At 40.1% G+C, this 26,092-nt stretch overlaps 1 protein-coding gene across 3 annotated transcripts in view; it reads right to left on the reverse strand.

Moving 5' to 3' along the window:
* Positions 1–26,092, reverse strand: part of wars2 (tryptophanyl tRNA synthetase 2, mitochondrial) — a 93,451-nt gene that overhangs the window by 18,623 nt on the left and 48,736 nt on the right. Inside the window, exon 1 of one of the 3 annotated variants that reach the window (XM_082509522.1) lies at positions 14,978–15,177. The exons of the other annotated variants lie outside the window; for them this stretch is intronic. Coding sequence (XP_082365648.1) covers positions 14,978–15,082 — 105 coding nt within the window. The 5' untranslated portion in view covers positions 15,083–15,177. Of the gene's footprint in view, positions 1–14,977; positions 15,178–26,092 lie in introns of those variants that run through there. 3 annotated transcript variants of the gene reach the window in all.

The raw sequence follows: 26,092 nt of genomic DNA on the forward strand, positions 1-26,092 counted from the left end.
TTTCCCACAGTTTAATAGAAAGTCTCATTCCAGGAAAATTTCCGTCTTCTCTCCAAAGTATCCCGCAGCACTGGAACAACTGCATATTGGGAAATGACAAATATTGGATTCATCATTTGACTGAGTGCGAGCTACAATGAAATTACACCCTTAACGAGGAATGTGTAAAATGACAGATAGCAGTGGGAGCAGATGCATAAAAGTGGATACACAGACTCTGGGCTTGAATCTACAATCATATATGATTTTCCTCTGCTAGATTAAAGGCCATACATATGGATGCTTCCAACTCACATGTAGGCTGAATTGGACAAAGCGTGATCGAAAAGTTTTCACTGTGGAAAACCGTACCCACGTCTCTCCTTCATGGCTGCCTACTTAGAGAGCACTGCAACGTTGTTTTTTGTTTTGTTTTTTACATTTCCAGCTGATACTATCACACTTTGTTTGCCTTCGAAACGTAGAATAAATGTACACCTCATCTGAAGTCTCGGAGAAAAGCACCCATTCTTTTACACATCATGTCAAGCAGGGTTTTCCTAATTCTCCTTTTTACACATCCCCGGCACTCCTTTATTTAATCTAGACATTAATCATTGCAGACGCACATAAGAGTGCAAACTTCAATTTCTAAACCAATTTCCAGTAGCGAGAAATTCACGCAGACCATTTCCTTTTGTGCTACATGTGAGAATGGCCAACTGCGCAGAATTTATGCTTTTGTTACTTTTGTTCACTAAAGCTGCTACGTAATCTGAAAAAAAAGCAAGCCAAAACAGACCACAGGTTCATCATCATCATCATTATTATTATCACTACAACTGCTGCTATCAAGCATTTGTAGCTTCCAGCTAGTGTGACCCGACAGTCTCGAACTAGCTATGTTATTAATCATAGCCATGGTTTTGGTTGAGCTAAAACTTGCATAACACCTCATTTCTCTTCTCAGATCTCCTCCAGACTGCTTTTCAGAGCTCATACATCATATCAGAGCCTCAGTGTCCTGGAGTGGTCCACTGATATCTCTCTCACCGTGGAGCCGAGGAGGAGGTACGACAGTCACCGCCTTTTAACTACACCAATTTCAGCACGTCTGAAGGGAAAAAAAAAGAAAAAACACCTCTGGGAGCATCGCTGCTTTCCCTGCTGTGAATTACCATCAGCTCTTTGTGGGCAAGCAAAGTGCCCCAGATCTAACCATGTCTGTGGAGCACAGAGATGGGGCCAAGAATGGAGGATTTTCGCTGCGCTCCTGCTGAGTGTCTTGCACATTGGATCCAGTGTTCTTATTCTGTCCTGGGCACTGCAGGCACCCCATTAACGCCAACATGCTGAAATACACTTTGACACAGAGCCCCTCCCCTCCTTACCCACATATCTTTCTTCATCTCTGTCTACCACTCACTTAGGGACCTGTTAAAGCAGGCGACCGACAGAGCTGCACTTCAGTCAGGTATCAAACAGGAAATAGGGCTTACTGTACTCCCACCATCCTCACCGCTTTTTTCTTGAAAGCATGTGTGTGTTTAGCCAATGTGAGGCTACACTCAAATTTGAAACAAAGTCCATATGACCACAGAGAAAATGTGCACACACCATGAAAGGTGTATTAATGAATTTAACTGAAGAAAAGTAAATGAAGTGCTGGATAAAGCAGGGGACAGAAGAACAGGAAAAAATGTTAAAGGAGGAAGCAATATGATTTTTTTTTTTTTTTTAAATCAGACTGTCCAGGCAAAGGCATTTTTTTCATTTTTTCCCCCCATTGAGTGGGTTGCAGGGGCAGCAGAAGAGAAGGCCCAAAAGGAGCAATTGATTAAATCTGTGGTTGACGTGTGGGACAGGTGAGATTGATGAGGTTCCTCTGAGCTTCACACTGTGCAGAGAGCGGGGCTACAGGAACAGAACACTGCAGTGTGGCAGGCCAGGGCTCAGGGCCCGCTCGCGCCGTGGGGTCCCTTGGCTGATTAATGGGACTGGAGGCCCTTCAAAAACAGCACTCCCCGCAGACAGGGCTCAACAGTGCTCCAAAAATAACCAAGCAGCAGAGGCAGCTCCGGCCTTCAGTCCTAAATGTCTGCAGCTTCTGAAGAAACCAGACTTCAGTATAGCCTGGGGGGAGATCATCAAGAGGAGCGCTGCCTACTTAAGACAGGAAACTTGGATCTGGCTCATTAGAAACTAAACATTTAATGACTTTTCTAGTTTATGGGAAGTGACAAACACTGACAGCCGATAGTGTATCAATGACAGTGTCCTATTAGGTGCTGATGTTATTATACATAACACGTGTGAAAGATGGTTAATCCAAAGAAGCAGAAACTTCACACCATTTAACATTAAGGCCCATAATAAAACATCTTCCTAACACAGATTTAAAAGACTACTTTTGAATACTTTAGAAATTTTTAACAACATTCCACATCTCAGTGTTTCCCACAAACCTCCATTTGATTTCCTGGCAGCAGGGCAGGGAAGGATACATGCACAGGTGGATGCATCTTTTGCGCACCATCACACTTCCTTAAAATAATTAATAAAAGAATTAAACAGTTTTCTTTTGCAAATGTAAGTACAGATATTTTGTGACAAATAAACAACACAGAAATGATCAGCTGCCTCTTTATTGAGATGCCCAACCCACAGTTTTGGTTAGAAATTAGCTAGGATATGTGAATAGCTCTCGTTGCCTCATTGAACTTGAACCAATGGCACATAAACCAGTCCTGCAGCTGCTGCAGGTCCTGTTTAGATTCCCCTCCAGTTCACAGCACATCTGCAGAGCAGAATAGGGCTGCCACGATTAGTCGACTAGTCACGATTACGTCGACTATCAAAATCGTCGACGACTAATTTAATAGTCGACACGTCGTTTGAAGCTTTGTAAGATCCCAAAAGACGCAGGAATAAGTAGCAGGATTTAAGAGTGTAATAACGGACTGAAACAGAAGATGGCAGCACTGCATGTACAAGGATGCCAGCTGCCGTTAAACCCCGAAGAAGAAGAAGAAGCTGTGTCCCAGAATTCATAGCGCGGCCCAGCTTAGTTTCCAACAATGGCGGCAGCTAGTTAGTTTTAATATTACTCTTATTATTCTTTCTGGGTCACAAAATAAACGTTTAACATATTTTCAGGTGAGAATGTAGCTGTGGAAACTTCAAATATCTGCTCAGTTTATCCAGACACCACATATTTTCAAAAGTGCTCCGAAGTTTTCGGAGACGTCTGTTACCCACTAGCTCGATAGCGAGCCGGGGGCTAGGTCACTAGAGCCGTGAGAACACCGGACTCCCCGCAAATCGCGTCTTTCGCTACTCAGGTTAAACATGATATATAAGTCACTTAGATAACTTAAAAATGTTATAGTTTGGCTTTTTTAGTATTTTATTTGTTCCTGAGTAAATCGTTTGGCTGAGATTAAAGTTATAGTTTTTAAACAGCTGAATAAACATCAAGCAGACAGCTGATTATCAGAAGTGTGAGATGCTCCAGAATATACTCCGGTGTCCTGTTATATTTTAGATAGCAAGGAGTTTATTAAACTTCACCGAAACAATCTGCAAATTTCATTAAAATTTAATAAACTGTCATCTTGTCTTTATTTTTAGTTAGCACAGACCTTAAACACTTAAAGCTGTAAGCTAATGATAGTTATATAAGAGCAGATGCTGCTGGTGCAATAAGCTGTACGTTTTACGTCCAATGGATTTGATTAGTCGACTAATCGCAAAAATAATCGGTGACTAGTCGACTATCAAAATAATCGTTTGTGGCAGCCCTAGAGCAGAACAACGTCTACTTCACTGAAACTCAAAAAAATGGGAAGCGTTGGGGATAGCTGATTAGCAGTAATTGAAATTAAGATTGAAGGGATGATAATTTGTGATGAAAACTAGTCATTGGGCAACTGTTCCTTCTGTTTATACAATTCAGGATCGTGGAGGGGGCGCAATTTATTAACACCAATTAACCTTAAGTGTATGTCTTTGGACTGTGGGAAGCAGCTGGGAGAATACGCAAACTCAAAATTTACTGGCTAGCCATTAAATCTGAACCCAAGAACTTCTTTCTCTGACATGATGGTGCTAACCACTGCATTGCCAACCTTCCCATCTCTTGGATGTATGTAACATCTACAGCTATATGACCAAGGGGTAACTTGGGTTAGAAACCAAATCTCCACTGCAGATAGTAATTTCAACTAGCCAAGCCTGTGGATGAGGAAATGAGCATAATATATACAAAAATCAAAAATGTATCATTTATAATACATCTTTTCTAAAAAAAAAAAAAAATAGACGTTAATAATCATTTTATGTGTGATGATGTTGGAAAAAAAAAAAGTTTCATTCAGACTGTTCACCCCATAATTAAAGAGAAAGCACACACACACACACACACACACACACATATATACTAAATAAACTATGATCAGAGTAAGATGAAATTGAACCTGTTGTAAAGACATAAAGCACCGTTTTTCATGCAACAGTGTTCACAAATCTTTCAGACTAAACAGTGGGCGCATGAACTTCATGGACCAATCAAATACTAAAAATGCAGAGCAGCTTTGCATTTGTATTTATCAAATAATGAGGTAGCATGGCAGCATCAGACAAACACACCAATGCAGTTTTTTGGAGGGGGAAGTTCAGCTCACCTTTCACTTTAAATGCTTCTAGACAGAATAAGATCGCTAACCATTCACAGCAAACTATTTAGCATCCTAATTTTAATATAATAAAGGTTATCATTCTCACAAAAGATGAATCAATCCAAAAGCAGGATCACTGACTACAACCCAGCTCAAGTTCAGCTTTGCTAGAGCCAAACCAGTTTGCCTACAAAAACGATCCCATGAGCAGCAGCTGTGCACAGCTGGGAAACTTCATTTATATTGCAATTTTTTCACTCTTACATAAACACATTTATACCAGAGCTACTTACTTCCATGCTTTGGCTCTGTTCAAGCCATTTGAAATAGCTTCATTAAACCATTTCCTTCCCTTTCAATGTTGACAATGGATATGTTTAATTTCATTTCACTTGCTGGAAACAAATGACTGACAGGAACTCAAAAAGAAAAACAAGTAAGCGTCACAAGACAGCAAAAACCTAGCCAGCGCACACGTCATAAATTTGACAATATGTAATTAAAGTAACACTCAGGGTGAACCTCCACCTCTGAAGAGTGCAGTCATTTCCGTCTCCAAAGGCAGTGTCTCTCGATTTGAGTGCGACTCAAAAGACACAATATCAGATACTCGTTTGGTTTTAATTAAAACTGTCAGAAGCTTGGGAAAAAGTGCTGCAGACAGCACAAGCTGAAGCATGGAAGAACTAGTAAGATTTGTCAGGTACCACTGTGGGCACGTCTGTGGAGCGACTCTGTAATTCGACTTAGCTATATGAAATTATCCAAACGAATACGCTGACATATGGGATTGCTTTAAGAGACGGGTAATGTGCGCGGCATCTGAGTGAGGGCCCCGGCTGCAGAATGATTACGACAGACCTAATTACACAGGAGGGACTGCTGAGAATTAGCGGGCTTTTCTGACAGTTGAAAATAAATAGGGCAGTTAATGAACATCCTCAAAGGAGAGACTGTGTTTCCGCGCTCTCGCAGGCCCCTCCCGTGTGGTGTGGGAACAGCTCTAATGGTTTTAACTGACACTCGAGTAAGTGAACGTGGAGTCAAGGAGAACGGAGAGAAAAATTAGAAGTCACTTCCTCTTTCCTGGAGCTGGGGGCTGACATGACTGATATCAACCAATAACAGGAGCACAGGCCGGGGATGCCTGGACAGGGGAGGAACATATTTACAAGTGATGTGAGGCTGGAGGTAACTCCGCTGTAGAGCAGGGGTCCCCAATCCCAGTCCACGAGGGCCGGTGTCCCTGCAGGTTTTAGATGTGTCCTTGATCCATCACAGCTGATTTAAATGGATAAACTACCTCCTCAACATGTCTTGAAGTTCTTCAGACGCCTGGTAATGAACTAATCATGTGATTCAGGTGTATTGACCCAGGGTAAGAGTTAAAACCTGCAGGGACACTGGCCCTCGCGGACTGGGATTAGGGACCCCTGCTGTAGAGTTACAGTAGAAATATTTCAGTGCTATCCAAACAAATCTGCAGTTTCTCAAGTGCAAAGATACAAAGATTTATATATAAAGATTTGCTTATTTTTAACTGAGAACTTTTTTTTTTGTTGAGGACAAAAAAAATAAAAAGCTATCACAGTACCTCTAAAAGCTAGTGTAAGACAATATATACTGTATTAAAAATTACTTAATGCCTCTTTTTCATTTAATTTAGACACATAAAAACTTAACAGTAAATATATCGAGTTAGACAGAGCTCCACTGATGTACCAGCTATCCGATATTAACGATATTGAATTTTTAAAACAGCCTATAACAGAAAAAATGTAATTAAAAACTAAAGACACAGGACGAAAACTATTTATTGATGTTATGACTGTTGATGTTGCATAGTTCCTCCAACAGAGGGCGCCCTGCAGTGTCCCTGTGTTTGGAGCGCCACAAACACGACAACGAGCTAATCCAAGCAGAGCCCGCTGAAGCATAAACAAGTTATTTTTAAACTGTATTTTCATATCGTTTTACAAAGGTCTCATAAATATTTATGCATAACAAAAGTTTGGGAAATTTGTTTGTTTCTTATGTCTGAAAAGAAAAGAAATAACATCGGCCAATATCTTGGATTTTTAAATCATTAAATACCTGTGATACCTCGTCTCATGTGCTTGTAATGAGTAAGACACCTGGCTAAGGAACTCACAAGATGAAATAAAAATAAATAAAGAAAATATAGATATACTTTACTTATTTCGAAAGTTCTCATAAAAAAAAGAAGTAGTGAAAAAAAACAATGATGGCATAAAAGTGGTTTAGTGTAACAGTGTTTTAAGAGTTGTAACAGTGCAAAGTTGAAATAAGTGATTATAATGAGAAAACAGATGATTCCCTGTTAGATGTGTTACGCTGTACAGACGTAGCTTGAGCCCTTTAGAAAGCTTCTCTGCTGCATGTCCAGCAAGTGGTGGCACAGTGGTTAGCACTGTTGCTGCACAGCAAGAAGGCCCTGAGTTCAATTCAGGCCGGGGTCTTTCTGTGTGGAGTTTGCATGTCCAAAGACATGCAGTTTCTGGGGATAGGTTAATTTTTTTTATTAATCCTTTATTTATCCAGGTAAAAAAATCTCATTGAGATTAAAAATCTCATTTCCAAGAGAGACATGGTATCATGGCAACAAAAGTCACATACCACATAGGTATATAACATTTAAAATTCAGACCTTCCCAAAGTGTGGGGCCCGCCCCCTAGGGGAGGCGCAGAGCCATTGCAGGGGAGGCTCGGTATGAAAAGGGGGGAAAAAACAAAACAAAAAAACAACAACAACAACAACGCTTGGACACTGCTATCACGGGCGCCCACACAAACGCAAAGCAGGAGATGAAGCATCGCTGAATATGTTTCCAAACCAACTTCATTCTAAGCCAAAGACTAGAAAATATGGTGAAGCAAATCTTCCCTACAGAATTGGTTTTCCCCTTCGTAGGGAGCAGCGCTGGGCTCTTCAAATCATGGACAAACAGGATCCCACATTCTTGATTTTTAGTTCACAAACACTTGTTGTAATGACTAAATACTTTGGAGATATTAGCTCTTTATACAGTAAAGTTATAGTGGGATACAAATAACATCAGGCTGATCCTGCCACAATTTATTCCCCCTGTCTAAATCACGGACAAACAGGATCCCACAGCCGTTTATGGTTTTAAACCCATTTTGCACAGGGAGGCATTTTTTGAAAAATGTATTGATAGCAATGTTGAATATTATTACACAGGAAAAAACAACTACATGTAAAATAATCACACCGTGACGCCTCTGCCTTTGTAAACGGAGGGTCAGTAACTGCGTGTGTATGTAAGCGTGTAAAACCTGCAGATAGTCAGATTAACAGTATTTTGTTTCTGCAATTCCTCTCATGTAAACAATAACGTGGCGCACAGCGTGACGTGAAAAAAGGCACATCCCTTTGACGTTGCGTGACGAACCCTGTATTCCTCGTCCACACGGAAACGCAAAAAAGGAGTTTTAAAAATCTCAGTTTTCGGTTGTAAACACCGTTTACATGTGGACGAAACAGCTGCGTTTTCAAAAATACCCGTGTAGGTGCGGACGCAGCGTAAAAGAGTTAGTGGTTTATTTTCTTATTACCTGTAATTTATTGCAGTTTACTTGTATTTGCTTAATTGTTTACTAAATGTTTGAGGTGTGAAATAAACCGCAATGGAGCAAAATATGTGTGTGTGTGGTTGGAGGATGTGTTTGTGCGTGCGTGTGTGGGGGGGGGGGGGGGGGGGGGGAACCACTGGGTTAATTGATTAATCCAAATTGCTCATAGGTGTGAATGCGGCAGTGAATGTGAGCGCAAATGGTCGTCTGTCCCTGTGTGTTGGCCCTGCGACAGACTGGCGACCTGTCCAGGGTGTACCCCGCCTCTCGCCCTATGTCAGCTGGGATAGGCTCCAGCGCCCGCCGCGACCCTGAAAAGGAGAAGCGGATGGATGGATGGATTACAGTTTGTTAAGTGACCTCCCAAAGAGTCCAATTTGCAGCCAATCACAGGGCCAGCCTTCCCGATGAGTTTATTCAGTTCAGTCATCGCACAGCTCCAATGCTGCTCTGCCAGCAGTCCGCAGCCTAGTACTGGCTGTTGCACATACTGAAGGATCTCAACTTCTTTAGAAACTGCAGCCTGCTCTCCCCCTTTTTGTACGCAGCCTCTGTGTTGCGCATCCAATTCATCACCATGCCGTCCCAGACACAGGCTGTGTAGTTTCCTCTTCCCTCTGAAGACTGGTGTGTAGGCTCCGGGCCTCCAAAGCAATGACAACAACTAGAGTTTTGATCTCAAGACTTAAAACAAAAAAAGACGTTCATCTGCATAATTCCTGAAATAATTTTGGAATTGATGCACTAATCAGCACCACAACTGCATTCTAAGACATTTTATACCTTTCAGCTGCAATGTCTCTCACCACCAAAAAAAGCTGGGAAAAACATGCGTTTCTAACCCGTTCATCCAGCCAGGACTGCAAAAAACAAAGCAAAACAAAAACACATTTTAATTTTAGGCCTTGGCAAGTTGATGTTTCCTCGCTGATATTTGCTTTCCCAAACAGGCATCAAGGAGACCAATATTTAAAAGCAAACCACAGCCGACAAACATTTCTCTCCAAATCAAAAGCATCTGACAAACGGTCGCACTTCATCTTTGTGTCAGTCCGTTGAGGCTCACTGACTTTTTACAGTGCAGAAAAACCTCTAAAAGAGCATCTTGTTTGACGCACATCACACCTCGGAGCATTGTGAGCACGCTCGTGTTTGCACTCGGCCGTCCACATTTGGAGAAAATTAAAACAAATGAAAACCAACACTTCATTTCTGATGTTATTGCTGGTAATGAAGCACCGCTGTGATGCTTTCAGAGTCCCCCCCAGCTTTCCACCCCTTCCTCCCCTCTCGTCGCACACCTTCTCCGGCCCCTCCAGAGACTTTGGCTTAACAAAATACAGACGAGATGGCAGTGAACGCAGATTCTGTGTTACAGCTCGTACATCAACCAGCAGTGGAGTTTTGAGCAGATGGGTGAAGTTTGGAGGTGCACAGTCATGCCAGAACAACTCAATATTTAGGATTGTTGTTACTCTGAAACAAACTGGTTGTTTTTACGTGTGCCAAGGGACTCATCGTTTGCCTTAACACATCATTTGCTTCGCAAGGGCAGCTGCACAATGATAAAAAGCCCTAAGCTGACTTATATTAGGCGTGTTTCTCGAATCCACTGAAGTCAAAAAGGTACACTTAAGGAGTGCTACTGAGGATGTGATGTCACATGCCAGACTAGGAAAATAAACTCCACAAAACAAACTCAAGCCAGATGAGCAAATGAAAACTACTAAAATAGTGAACAAATACAACGTGTTACATCACGGAATAAATCTTCAAACTCATGCAGAAACCAAAAACACACTAAATGACTCTTGATAAGAAAAAAGAAAATGAACTGTGACACCACTAGTTTATATAACTGAGACAACCATGTCTTGCTTGCTTAATTCAATCTCAGTTTACTTCCTCCATTTCCCAGAATCCCTTTCCAACAGGGACTGGGTGAAACTATGTTTTGTTCTAGTCCAAACTACGGCCCCAGCCTCCAATATTCCTCCAGCCAAAGGAAGAATATTGGATGATTGAATTCTTGCACAGAATAAAAATAAACATAAAGTGTAATGAGGCGTTCCAGGTTCAAAACAGATCAGAACATTTTCCCAAATTGTCAGCAGTTGTCCAGATCCACAACTTAGCTTCATCCCAGCCAGTTATAGCCACACTGCACATCATTTTAATCACTTTAGATTGATTTCCAGAATTCCTGTAATTTTTCCAGAATGGGTCTAATTATGAATTTGGAAATTCTAAAAGTAGTTGAATTATCCATCCATCCATCCATCCGCTTATCCTTTTCAGGGTCGCGGGGGGCGCTGGAGCCTATCCCAGCTGTCATAGGGCGAGAGGCGGGGTACACCCTGGACAGGTCGCCAGTCTGTCGCAGGGCCAACACACAGGGACAGACAACCATTCACACTCACATTCACTCGCACATTCACACCTAGTGGCAATTTGGATTATCCAATTAACCTATCCCCACAAGTTGCATGTCTTTGGACGGTGGGAGGAAGCCGGAGTACCCGGAGAGAACCCACGCAAACACGGGGAGAACATGCAAACTCCACACAGAAAGACCCCGGCCTGATGGTGGAATTGAACTCAGGACCTTCTTGCTGTGCGGCAACAGTGCTAACCACCGTGCCACCGTGCTGCCCGTAGTTGAATTAATCAAACTTAAAAAAACAAAACACAACAACAACAACAATAATAATGCTAAACTTATTACGTTTCAGTACATTTCAGCAATTTAAAGAACAGTTTTTTTAAAAAATGTATTTATGAGGTTTCAGTGAGAATATTCATTTCCAGGATGTGGAACCTGAATTTAATATCATCTGTCTTTATTTTCATCCAGAGTGCAACAAAAAGTACAAGTTTTTTTTCTTCTTTTGAACAAGAAGAAATCTAACAGCTGCGACTAAAGAGTGTAATTTAATCATTGCGCCAAAAGGAGTGTCAGTACTTTTCATACTTCATACTGTGTACAGTGACACAGTAGCATGTCATTAGCGTGAAAGCTCTCCGCTGTAAGTAAAGACACACAGGTTGGTAAAGTAATCCACCACTAGGGTTGCCAACTCCCTGAAAAATAAATAAGGGACACCTCGTGGCCAGGGCCGGGCGACCCAGTTGTCTTCACCCTTCCCAGTGTGGTGAATTTTCTAGCTCTTTTTTTGTGTGTGAAATTATTTTTTTAACCATTTGACTTGAATTTGATTTAAGTAGATGTGTATTCTTTGTGATATGACCATATGGGAAACAAATGATCATTTAGCCATTTATTTTTAGCTCAAAATGACAACATTAACACAATAAAACAGGTCTCTTTCTTAAACAGAAGCCTGTCATGCTTAACTTTTGAGAATATAAGTAAATCTTTCTTTAAAAGAACTCTGTCCTGCTTAACTTAAAATAATAGAAAACAATAGAAAGAAAAACATTCTTGTAACAGTGCACATTTAGTGCATTTAGTACAATTGGCTTAATGCTAATCAGCTGCTCCTGTTTGTAAACCCGCTTGTTCCCATGATTACGGATCTTAACTCATCATCATTATTCATCTATGTATTACTTTTATGTATTAGTCATCTATTTGTTGTAATCATCCATCCTTACAGTTGTTTATTACACAAAATAAATTATATTATCACACTTCTGGCCACATAGCGCTGATATTCACTGCACATGCCCATATTAACTTTTTCCAGCCAGGTGTTTTCCTTTTCCCATTCTTCCCTTTCTCTGAACAAACATTGCTGCTGTAATGCTGGGCTCACACTGTGCGGTTTTAGGCCCATTTTGAGCCGATTTTTGAGTGATCGGACCGATTTTGGCCTTCATCGTGCATCGTGTAGTATACGTGGGGTAACGAGAAGTGATTAACACCTCACGACCAGCTCCCGATCATCAATCGCTCGTGAGGGTCTCACCACAGCCGCTCACACTGCTCACGCGCAAACACGTAAACGTTGGTGTAAAAGACGGCGCAGCACGGCTGTGCAGCGTGTGATCTGGACACAAGCGATGGAGGCACACAACCGTGAAAATAGTGGGATTTACATTGCTGCTCAGTCATAGCTGCCCGATCAATGTTTTTCATTAGCAATTTAGCAAAGTTGATGGTGGTGGTGTGTGTGTCTGTGTGAGTGTAATGCTGGGCTTACACTGTGCGATTTTTGGCCCATTTTGAACCGATTTTTGAGTCGTGCGACCGTTTTGACGATCGGCCCGATTTTGGCCTTCATCGTGCATCGTGTATCGTGTAGTATACGTGGGGTAACGAGACGCGATTAACACCTCACGACCAGCTCCCGATCATCAATCGCTTGGCCGTGAGGGTGTCACCGCAGTTTGTCACACTGCTCACGCACAAACACAAATGTCGGCGAAAAAGACGGAGCAGCACGACTGTGCAGCGTGTGATCTGGACACAAGCGATGGAGGTACAACTTGTAGAACTTTGGAAAGCTCATCCGAGCCTTTTCGATGTGGCCTCAGAAATTATCACGACACAACAACCGTGAAAATAGTTGGATCTACACTGCTGCTCAATCACAGCTGCCTGATCAATGTTTTTCATTAGCAATTTAGCAAAGTTGATGGTGGTGGTGTGCGTGTCTGTGTGAGTGAAAGACGGAGAGAGAGAGCGCGACAGATTTTCTGTTATAACCTTCATTTTATGGAGGCACAGTGTGAGCACTCAGGTCGCATCAGAGCATCGGGCGGTATAGTGTGAGACCTGCATCGTGACCTACCAACTGCGAGTCAATCGTGCAGTTTGAGCAGGAGCTGAATAACGCGACTGAAAAAAAATCGCACAGTGTCTGCCCAGCTTTAGGTGTACTGTCGTCCGAGACTTGCACCGCAGTGTCGGCGTTTGTTTCCCTGTTGGCCATGCTTCTTGTTGTGGTCATCTGTTGTCTTCCGGTATTTTCTCCGTAAGCGACCTTTCCTTGACCAATGAGATGAGCGGTAATCTGAATTGTCATACTCGTAAGTGTGCTGTCAGCTCATTGGTCACAAAGCAGGAGAGGGGCTGGGAATTATGTTTTCAAACAAAGCGTTAATTCCATTAAAAGTTATAGGCCACTTTTGATTCTCACTGTATTACGGGACACAGTGCGTCCCTTATTAGCTCAATACGGGACGTGTACTTTTGTTTCGAAATACGGGACGATTCCGTATTTTAAGGGACGGTTGGCAACCCTATCCACCACAAAAACATTGCTAACAACAAACCTAACCATATACTCATATCACCCTGACCCAGCTGAACGTGGATATTTTAAAAAAGCTAACAAAGGAAAGGTGGCTAAAGCTAACCAGAGCTCAGAGCCAGCCGCAAGCCAGCAGCCTCGGTATAAGCAAAAGATCAAAGTGGCTACAGGAAGATTATTGAGATGAGTGAAAAAGAGAAATGGGTTGATGTCCTGTCATCTAGTGAAGTTCTAAACATCCTAGAAGATGATGTAATTACTGACATTAGTTTTGTTACACAAGTCTGCTGCACCTTCTTTTGTTCGGTAATACATCAGGTGGGTGTAACTCATCTACAGGTAATTTTTTGTACCTTCTGTCAGTAGCTGAACACATTGTTTTCAATTGTTTAAATAAGTAAGAAATTTTTATTCCTAAACCAGATTTAAAGCCAAAGAGCTTTACATTAATATAAAACAGAATAAACAAAAATCTGACACTACATTCACTCACAGTTTACATGAAATAACCCAAATTAATTTCAAATTTGAAAACAACCACACTGAGGCTGATCTCAGGTCCCTTATGAGATTATTATACAGTTTTGCTGCAACAACAGCACAGGCATCAGCTCCTTATGAAATAAGCTTTGACCACAGGATGATCAGCAGTCTCTGAGAACTCCACTCTTAGAAAGATAAATTGGCCAAGCCCTGAAAAGAACCCTGTCTAAAGAAAATTCTTAATATAGGCAAACATCAAATCATAAAGTAAACACAATAAAGAATCTGGCGTTTTATTGCCAGATTTTGATACTTCTCTTTTAGTTTTTAGAAATCAGTCACATGGTTACAGGAAAAAATAATAAAAACAATGAGTCAGAGTGATGTTTAGGTTCTAATTAGCTTATGGTAGTTTACCTAATGAGAAAGTGTTTTTAATGGGAGTAAAAGAAGAAATAACAAGCACCTGACTAACGTCACAGAAATATCTGTGATGACGGAAATATGGTGATAATGTGACCCAACATAGGTTGTGTCGCCTGTTCGATACATTATGTCAGTTAGATTTGTGAATACATCCTTGTCTGCAAAACAGCACTTCATGGTGCACATGCATGAGACGGACTGGATCGAAATAGGACATATGCGAGGCTGACTAATCTGCAAATTCTCGCCCCTGCCATAATACACCTCTATTGAGTTTTTCCACCTTCCTTGTAAAGAAGAACTACACGTCAAGGTGTTGCTGCAGCACACAGAGCATGTTTAGTGTGAGTTTATTAGAAACGGACACAACACTTAGAAGCCATCTAAACTGCTTCAAAGGGTAATGCACCTGTTAATGTGCATTGGTCGTTTATTAGCTGACCTTCTTTGAGTTCTCAACACGAAATAAACACCGAAAGCATCGCTTTCAACGAAACTCTTATCAGAACAGCGTTTATTGCGTATGAATTTTTCACCCACGAAGCTCGTGAATAACTACAAAAGCTTTCTTGCAAAGCATACCTTGTTTTCCGGACGAAGTCCTGCGCAAAGCAACCTTACAGGCGAGTTTAACTTCTGAATGAATCTGGGGAAATGTTTCAAGTTATTCCGCATGGGGAGCGCCATCTTTGATTATAGCTTCCAACTACGGCGGCTGTGAAAGGACAAAAAGGACAGCGGCAATTCAGAGTCAGAGCGTTTTGAAATGTGGTGGCAGGACGGGCGGCCTACGGAGGGAGGTGGAGCCCATATGAGAGCCTAATATTTAATCAGAAGTAAACAGAGATCAGAACTGGTTTGGCAAACACTCAACACAGCCTAAGGTTTATATGCAATCCTTTGCCCTCACTGTATTATACAAAAAGTGGCACCAGCAAGAAATTAAACTTCATTTTGCACCAAGCAACGTTTTAGGATGTGTTACTTTAATTTGTATGTTGCCAAATCACAACAGTTGCCTTAAGACACTTTCTATGGTAAGGTAAGGACCCTAAAAATTAGAAAGAAACCCCAACAATCCCACACCCCCCTGTGAGCAAGCAATTGTCAACAGTGGGAAGGAAAAATGTCATTTCACCAAAAAGCAACCTCCAACAGAACCAGGTTCAGAGAGGGCAGCCATCTGCTGCAAGCATTTGTGGTAAAAGCCATAATTGTACTACTTCAGTAATAGTAAGGTTTTATCATCAAAATATATTTATAATACCTTATTAAGTAAAAACAGCAAAAACAAAAATAATACATAGGGGCATAGAAGAAGAAACCAGCATAACATAGAAATGCTCAAATAAAGTATACTAAATTAAAACTACACTTTACCAATTACTTGAGCAAATGTACCCAACTGAGTTTAGTCACTGGTTATACTGCATCCATAGTCTGATCCTGTGATATTGGGCATTTTAAGGAAAATAAGACTCTTGTCCAGTGATACCAGTGGGGAAAGTGCATGTGCATATTTCCATTACTGAGTACTGCTTGGCCACACAACACACAACAGTGGCCAAGTTAGTAGAATCCAAAATTTTCACTATTAAATAAATGGTAACATGTTATAATATGGCCGATATCTAAGGTTGTAATTCCCCTAATTATTATTTTTTATTACTATGTACTGTTTCATTGAACCTAAAAAGGTCGGTAAAATGAAACCATTATAACAATGAAATAACTGCAATGTAACACTAATTTTTCTGTAAGCAATTTTAGGTATAGCATTAGTCATTTTAAGTAGCAGCGTATGTAAATTTAACTAGTGCACAAGTAATTTGCGTAGTGCCCAACTTCTGGGTATTTCACAGGAGACGAGACAGAAATGATACTGTTAGTCATTTCAAGTACTGCTCAAGTCATTTTAATTATGCAAAATTTCGTGGTAATTTTGTGGAAACATAAACAATATTTCCCATCTTGCATTTTATGTATAGAGTACTTCTCGGAGTGTGGGCCATGTTATGAAGTCTTTACATTATTTTTTTTTTACATTTAAAATTACACAATTAAAAGTGCACTACCTAAAATCATTTACACACTACTTAAAGATACTTGCAGTATAATTATTTCTTTGTTGGTTAACCCCTTATTCTAGTGTAGTTACCTTTAACTATGAGCAGGTAAATAAAGTTAAATTGTAACTTCAAATAAACTTCGATTTAATTGCAGGGGAGCTCTGCCCCAAGATGTAGGCTGTTTTCTAAAGTGTTACCTAAAAAAGAATAGTGAAATATGTAAGTGCAGTTCATTATGATGTTATTTCTTGCTGCCTTTTTTATGCTTTTCATTTAAATTCCAGCAGTTTTTAATTTTAAAGCATCATCTTTCCACCATCTGTTTTAAATTTATATTGTTTTTTTTTTTCTCAAAAACACTTTCATTTCTTAACACTACTTCTCATTACTAAATGTTTGTCTGACAGCCAACAAAGCAACGAAAGAGAATTTCATGTAATAAGCTGTTGGTTTGATGGGAGTAAGTCTGCATCCAGTTACTCAACATATCAGGAATCTCTTACTTATTAAAAAAAACCTACAGTTTTGTTTCAGTCTGCCCACTTTTTTGTCTTTCCTTCCCTTAGAAAAAAAACAAATTTTGTTGTTACTATCAACCCGTTTCATTTCAGAAATAAGACTGTATCACTGAGAGGTATAACCATATCATCAGAGTTTATGCTTTTTCACTTGAGGCCAGGTTTTTGAATGAAAAAGCTAATTCGCTCTTAGCTCCAATAAAACAGAGATCTAATGGAAATTTAAAAAAAAACACCAAACTGTACAATATATGAGAAAAGTTCATCACTGAGTCTTCCAACTGAAAACAACACAAGACCTTCCTGCCCGTGTGCACCAGCTGCCTGTGCAGAGCTACAGTATATGCATGTCTGTGCCTGTGCAGCTTATGGAAGAGAAAGATATGCAATTACACCCTTTCCCACCACCACATATACAGTAGACTATAGAAATGTGACAGACATGTGTGCTTTCCTCATTGTCTGACATCTCTATGTTAATTGGGTGCTGTTGTGTCTGCCTGCTTCTTTAACAACTGCAGGGAGCAGCTGCAGAACTCCTCTATAGCTTCCCTCATTACAAAGTGGTGATACACATACTGTAAGTGATTATTCTGCACGCTGGCTAAGGTTACATTATGTTTGCAGGGCACACTGGCTGCTCACAGTCGCTGAGACCTCTTATATCTCAAACATCTGCTCTTGATTTTTTTCCCATCCACCTTTTGCATCTGGTTGCATTTGCAGTACAAAATACAGACTATCATTCCATATTCATTATTATTTCCCGAGGCGCTGAGGCCGAGCTCTTTGGTGCATCAGATTTACGGACATGGGTCTTTGTTTTCTCTCATACCTAGGCGATGGAAGATCTTTACAGCAAACAGTGAGATGGGTTTGCATGCCTGCTGGTGTGTGTGTGTGTGTGTGTGTGTGTGTATTTGTGCAGAAAACTTCAGCTCCTGTTTCATGGCCACCCAGTAGAGGTCTATCCTCTCTTCCTTCTCTCTGCCTCCTCCACTTTTTTCTCTTTAAAAGGGAGTTCCTCTGTTTTTTGGGTTTTTTTTGCTTCTTTGACTCTCATAAATAAATTATCTGGGTAAAACCACATGTAGCTCTAATCAGCATGGCAGAGATAAACTGACACACATTTAATGCCTGCAGAAGTCAATAATAATAAATCCTAGCAGCATAGTCTTTGAAGGCCAGATTAGCCTAATCTGGGGCCCTTGGGGGTAAGAAAAAAAATGGATCCACATTTGCTGTGTTTTAATTTTATCGTTTAGCATGTAAGTAGAAAATTGAAATAGCATAAGTCATAAAACTGGATAAAGCAACAGTGCGTGCAGACTGGACACTAAAGCTGGACTGACAGTGCATTAAGACCCTCCTCAGGTCACATGCTGACTCAGGTAGCCAATCTGTGGTCTGCTTTGCACTTTGGACTAAATCATCAACTAATAAACTGTTGCTTTCTGTAGCACAAAGACATTGTACGTGTAATACGACGAAAACTAAATTGCATTTAATTATATGAATTACATTTCATTCAACAGTTTAAATCAGGGATGTCAAACTAGTTTTACAGCACATGCAGCCCACCGTGATCTTAACTTGGCCAGACCAGCAAATCTCTCATTTCTGTCAGTGTGAAGCAGCTTAACTACACATTTACAGTGAGAATCAGTTTTTCTACATAATAATGTTTTTATACAGCAGTAAGTGACAAGAAAAATCTGTCAGCACGACACTTGGCATCATTACCCAGACTGTCCTGTAATTATAAAACAGAAAGTTTTTGTTAACTCATCGAAAATATCTTTCTCCTTGCTACTGCAAATAAAGAAATTGCACTTGTAGACAGATAAACAATTAAATGACCCTGTTACTTTACTTAATTACTTTGTTGTGGTATGAATGGATAAAGGGGAGGTCTTTATCAGTGGGGAAAAGCTGTAAAACACATGAAATTAGTCCAAAATTTATGCCATCTACCACATTTCGCAAAGCCCCCTAGTGGGACAGATTGGAGTCTTTGCCAGACCAAAATGGCCCCCAGGCCTTATGTTTGATACCCCTGATTTAAATTAAAACAAATGGAGTTATGGAAGTAATTTTAATTTTAAAAAATTAACATCATACAAGTGAGACAAAAATATTTATGAATGTAAAATGACAATTTAAAGCCACTCTAGGTTTTTATTCAGTTGTTTACATTTTTTTTCTAGCAAATAGTTTTTGCCTGAAACGAAATGCAATGATCGGAGTGAGCTGCACTTTCAACCTATAGATAATCTCTCATTTTCTAATTTTGTTTATATTGTCTTTTTAATTATTTGTATTCATATTTAAAAAATAAAAACTGTGTGAATAAAGGCTAGAGACACATTGTGTTCCTGCAGCTAGAGTTACTGCTTCAGCCTGGTATCAGACAACCTGAATCTGTAGCATTTGTTTGACAATAACACATTTTTTGAGGCTTGAGCATTAATCACACAACCCATAAATATTAATCACTTCATACTGTGTTTAGTGTGTATGTGGCAGAGGTGGGACCAAGTCATTGTTTTGCAAGTCTCAAGTAAGTCTCAAGTAATGTCAGGCAAGTCAGAGTCGAGTCTCAAGTCACTGGTGTAAAAGTCCGAGTCAAGTCACAAGTCTGAAACTTTGAATTTCAAGTCCTTTCGAGTCTTTAAAAAAAAAAACAACGAAAAAATAATGTTGCAGTTATGCTAAATGTAAATATTAGACCATGTAATTTTAAAATCTGTGTTTTTCTCAACACATGACAAAATAGTGAACTTAGAAAATATACACAAATTGTGAAATTGCACCTCTTTAAAATGCAGCTCAATTAAACCTAGCTCCAAGAATAATTTTCACCGACAGTTCTGAGATAAGCTGCATGTTATTCTTGGATGCGGTTGTAGGACCGGCTTTAAAATCGCATGACAAAAATATCATACATATTAAAAAAAACTGTATCACCAACGTAGCCTGGACAACATTTGCTAGTTAGATGAAGTCAGCTATCTCATTGTAGCATATTTATATGCATATTTATAATCATACGGCTCTTGGAGTGAGTGCATACACTCATGAAGTTTAGTAACTTCAGGTCACTGCAACAAGCCCAGGTACAGTTTACCGACAGATGGGTGCAGGACCTTGAAATGCACCCTGTAGAAAGTAAAGACCATCGTACGTATCATAAGTTTACCAGTCTCACAAATCGTCGTCATAAATACACATTCGTTAACCGTTTATTAATAGGACCTTTGAGCTCAACGGTAATTAATTAGTAGTGGAAATAATTTCTGGTTCATCACAGAAATGCAGCAGTGACAATAATATTGTATGCTGTAATCGTACTGGGCAATTAGTGATACAAAACAACTGTTTTACCCTGTGAATAAAAGTATATGTTTTTGTCAATGTACCATAATAACAGAAGCGAAACGCAATATTGTGTCAGGACAATTCACTATTTATGCACAATAAATAAAGGAGCATAGCGCGACAATTTCTGTTCAGCGCCAGACTTGCTTGTAACCTATATCACCAATTATGTTATGAAAATGACGTATTAACTACTAAAAGACACTGACCTTCGTGTAAATGCTTGGAGCAGACTAACCTGTGAGCTGGAGTGTTCTGGGACGTTATAATTGGTCTTTGAATGGCTGCAATCCAGTCGCGTCTTTGTTACTTTGGAAACATGGCTCGAACAATTTCTCTTCAACGACGTAATCCGATAACAACCGATCTCTTTACCCGTCGGCTTCCCGTGGCTGTCATGCGACCGGCTATTGCAGTTAATGATACAACAGCTTCTTGACATTTTTGTGTTTCTTTTTATCGCTGTATAACTGATTTTAATTGAAAGCCTGCGTGCGCTAGTACCGCTTGCCACGAGTTCCCAGAATCCTTTGCGGTTCTACCCGTGAATGACGTCACATTTTCAATCTCTATATAATATGCATGTTAAATTTTATATTTTGGGTAAAATATCAAGTCTTTTCAAGTAAACCGGTTCAAGTCCAATTCAAGTCCCAAGTCATTGGTGTAAAAGTCCAAGTCAAGTCACAAGTCTTAGAACATTTTTTCAAGTCAAGTCTAAAGTCATAAAATTAATGACTCGAGTCTGACTCGAGTCCAAGTCATGTGACTCGAGTCCACACCTCTGGTATGTGGTACTTACATCAAAGCAGAGGGGGAGGGGGGGGACGTAAATCTGCAGTCTGATCTTCAGAAGGGAAGCTGTCCAGGTGACGAGTGAAGACTTTGTGCTTTCATCACAAATCATCCCAATTCATTTTTCATTCTTGCCTGGTTCTCTGCACCTCCTACTGTTGCTGGTCTTCTGCCACCTTAACTTCACATCTTAAATCTTTTTTTTTTTTTTTTGTTAATGTTGTGCACACATCCTCTTCACTTTTTTTTATCTCACTATCCCTTCTCCTCTTGCTCCCTATCTCCCCTCACCTTCTTGAATTCTCCATCTTTTATACTCGTCTCTCGTTAAAGAAAGGCCACGCTTGTAAGGAGACTCTTTGGGATACATACGGCATCTATTCATTACTGAACATGTAAACACTCATAAATGGTACAATGTCTATCACACACACACACACTCCCTCTCAGCAGCAGCCACCCTTAGCTGAGGAGAGATGTCGGTAGGAAAGTCCAGCTGGTGGCGACACTCCACCTGTAATAATACAGCAGGGCAAGGCGTGATTGGAGGGTGGTGGGCTGCTGAGTGAGCAGCACAAGATGTGTGTGTGTGTGTGTGTGTGTGTGTGTGTGTGTGTGTGTGTGTGTGTGTGTGTGTGTTCCTTGGGCTCGTGAACCTGATGCTGAAAGACAGGATCTCCCCTCTGACATTATAGGTATTTAGAGTCCACAGGATGTCCACCACCCAAGTGGGTGGAAGAATGGATGGATGGATAGACAACTAGAGAAATGGAAGACAAAATGACAAACAGAAGTTGAGCAGGCTGACACTTTAGGGACAGATGACTATTGGGCAGAAATACAAACTTAGAAAAAGAAGAAGAAAAGAGCAGGCAAAGAATCAGCTACAGCACTGGCTGAACACTGGAATGATAGAATTTGGCTGGAGGGATTATAATAATAATAATAACTAAGCACAATAATAAGAAGCACAGAGAATGTGTCAGTGATTGAAATGTCGGCCTGACCGCACACAGCCTGCAGCGTCCTTCCCTCACCGGCTCCGAGTGGGAAGCCTCGGCAAGCATAATAAACATTCAGGACAAAGTATTTTGTGTAAAGCAATGTTTGCTTCCCTAAGGAGGATCTGGATTTCATTACCATTCTGTGTGACTGTGCATATGAGAAAGAGGGAGCATTTGTCAGCTCTTTGCATTTTCTTTCTCTTTCTCTATACAGTGACCCACCCTCCCCCTGGAAAAAAATGTGGACAGTAAACTATCAGCACTTTTCCATGTGGTTGATAAGATTATTTAACACAATCTTGTCACTCAAAAAAAAGTATTTATAGTAACCCTTCATAATCACTATAAAAAAGTAGTTTTGACTGTCAGACCTGATTTAATTCAGCTTGTTCGAAGGAAAAAAAACCTGTTCTGAACATTCTTGAATAACAGCACACAGTGGAGAAAGAGTCCAGGTGTCCGAAATGCTCACGTGATGTCAGTGCAAAGGAGATGCAAGGGAAGAAGCAAAGATAAGGAACTTTTCAAAACTTAAAAACTGGCAAATCCCACAGACGAAGAAAACACACACGATAAACTAGAAAGCAGAATAAAATGTTCTGATCACTCACATGCACCGAGACTGAGACTGAGATAAAAGTCTGTCTATTTACTATCTTATTTATTATCTTAAAAGCTGTACAGAGAAACCACTAAGTCACATATGAGGGAATTGTGGATCACCATCAAAATAAATGACAAAATATATGTGTTGAATAATTTTACTGTCATCCTTGTTAGTTGTACAATTAGGTGTGTGTGTGTGTGTGTGTGTGTGTGTGTGTGTGTGTGTGTGTGTGTGTGTGTGTGTCAGTAGTAGGGGTGTCGAGGTCCCACAGGGAGGCAGTCTGTTTCAGCACCTTTTCTCGCTGCCTATTGTAGTGCTGACAGGACAGGAGCAGGGGGGCAGACAGGGTGAAACACAGAACTGAATGAGATCAAAGGGCGCCTCAGTAAAGTCCGCAAGTAAGACAGAGGGGAAGGCTGGCAATGATCTGAATATTATCAGAGGTATTTTTAGTTTTTTGTTTGTTTGTCAAAATCTAAATACCCTAAACAAGTCTTTCACTTGAGTGAATCACACCTGAAACTAATCTTGACCATTTTCATGTGTGAGTTTTAATTTGCTCTTATACCTAAGCTGATGGTAAACGTTTGCTGACATAGAGTTAGTGTTAATTACTTATTGAATTGTAAATTTTAGAGTACGTGTTGGAGTATACATAAACTGCAATATATTGAAAGCAACACTCTGTAAACAGACAACTCTGTAAGACAGTGATGAAAAGTAAATACATTTAAAGTTCTGTGCTGTAAAGCTCAAACCTTGTGATTGCAAAGGGGCATCCAGTCAGAAGAGGCAGGGGCTGAAAACATCTAGTTTCAGACAGCAGCTCAAGCTCAGTTTGCGATAAAATATACTTAATTGTGTATCATGCAAGGTGACTCCAGTCATATCCATGGATAAAATTGTGTTGAAAAAATTGAGCATAAGGTGTCCATTAAAAAATAAAGAAAAAAAAGTTGAGGTACCTATACTTTATTTTAGTTTCTTGCTACTTCTGATTTGAGGCAAATACTACAAGTGTACTTATTATTATTATTATCATCATCATCATCATCATCATCATCATTATTATTATTTGGACATCTTTACTCCTTATTTTGCAGGAAAAATAAAATAAAATATTTGCCACATCAGGTGTTTATTTTTTGAAATTTTCAACCATGAAAAAGCAGAATTTGGTATTTATCAATCAACTGATAAATAAATAGTTGACACTGCTGAATAAAACAAATCTCCCACGAGTGCTTTTATAAATGCTTCTCAGAATTATAGCCACATTTCCCATATGGGATTTGCTTCCTCTCATATGGAAGATCTTCCTTCCATTAAAAGTGATCATAGCCAAGTCGCACAAAATAAAAGTCACAACAAAGAGCATCTGCTCGGTCTGAACAGTGACCATTTCAGGAGGCAGAGCACAAATGCATTCATACTTCATGTCATTTTAGCCCTTCTTGATGTTATTATTTATTTATTGTTTTTGAGTTTCGAAGAGTCTGACTGGGCTGAGATCGTAGGAAAATATAAAAAAATGATGTAGAGTGCAGAGCAGGAACGAGTGCACGAGTGTGAGTTGGCACACAGTGTCTACTTCCATGTGTGTTTATTACCCGTTTCCAAAATAACAAAGGGATCAGGGGATGAGTGGATGCCAGTGTAGCATAAAATCAGAGCCAGATCCTACAATCCATCAGTGCTGGACTTGATCACAGAATGACTGACACCGGTACGATGAGATCTTCTCTTGATTCCACCGCAGCAGAGACCCAGTCATTAGTCAGCCTGACAGCGCTCATTTATTCCGTATGAAGTGAAAAATAATGATGGTTTCTTTGGATATGACCCCCCTCCCCATTTTTTCAAAACAGCCCACCAAGAAAATGCAACTCAGGCAGACAAAGTCAATTTAAATGACAGTTCCTTGTTTTCCCGGCAGTGTAATTCCTCAAGACTGATCCCAAAATCAGATGCCTCGGCTTTTTGTCATCTTTTCCTTCCTTCACAACATGGAGTTAAATTGCATCATTTGTCAGTGGGATGCCCCTCTGTGTGCAACCCCCCCCCCATGTCAGCCATTTAAAATACATCTCTTTGTTTGTGCAATATAACCACGTTTAAATGACGTTATTTAGGAAAGGTGTGAAACTAACAGACACAAGCATCAGCAGTTGGCTAAAAGGTTAAAGTCATACTTGGCAAAAGAAAAAAAATCCAGATATCTAAACGTGACGTTGTTAGGCAGTCATGTAGTTGTGCGCATGCATAGCCTGCTTCCCCTTGAACTGACTGATGAACAGTTGGAGTGCTGAATAAACTGTCTGCACTAATAGTAATAGCACACATGTGTACAAATATGTGTGTTTGTCTTTGTGCCTGCGTCTGTCTGGGTGTTTTCTCAGCAGCCACTAAAAACAGCCGCAACATTATGGCACCTAATTTACTCTCATTTAAACGCAGGAAAGAGCGAAGGAAAGGTCAATGGTATTTGCTCTACATACAGATGTCAAACACTCTGTACGTTGGATCAGAGAGCTGCTTCACATGAACTAATAGGTGGAAGAAATTTACAGCTCACACACTGCAGTTTGTAAAACTGGCCTTTGGGGGGAGATTGTTTATATGTGTGACACTTTACATTTTAATTCAGAGTCAGTGCAGGTTAGCAAGAGCTGAAGGTAAGTCGAAGAATTTTAGGGGGGGTGGGTAGAAATAGAGCTGCAGCACAGGACTGTCAAGTTAGCAAATATTTAGGAAAAGGAAAAAAGGTCTTAATATTGCTTTGTTTACTCAGAACACGTCGCCTGATTGTTGGGGTTTTCTCTTTTGTTGTAGGGTCTTTACGATACAAAGTACCTTTAGGCATCTGGTGTCATGATTTGGCTCTGAAATGAATGATGCTCCACTTTAGCAATATTCACTATCTTTTTAAGTGTGGTCATGATCAAACCATACAAATGCACACTTCTATAAATGTCTAATCCAGATGTGTGAGATACACTAAAGTCTTTATTGGTTCAGCACTGGTGAGGCCTAACTAGCTTATCTCAGTCCAAAGGCTGGTTCAAGGTGACTCTAATAAAGTATTAAAAAGCAGTATTATTTTTATCAAATCCAAAAGCACTTCCAGTCGCTACCGTATCTCCCACAGGGTCACCACGTTTTTGAGTTATCTATTAAGTTATCTATTCTATTAAGGAATCTTTCATGTATAATGTGAAGACTGCACCGTGGCGTCTGAGTGAATCAAATCAAATCAAAACATATTTCCACCATAATACTTTAATCTGAGTTGCTGTAGAGGGCGGTTTGGTTTAACCAACTTACTT

Source organism: Aulonocara stuartgranti (genome assembly GCF_965226115.1).
Source record: "Aulonocara stuartgranti genome assembly, chromosome: 16".
Classification (NCBI taxonomy): domain Eukaryota; kingdom Metazoa; phylum Chordata; class Actinopteri; order Cichliformes; family Cichlidae; genus Aulonocara; species Aulonocara stuartgranti.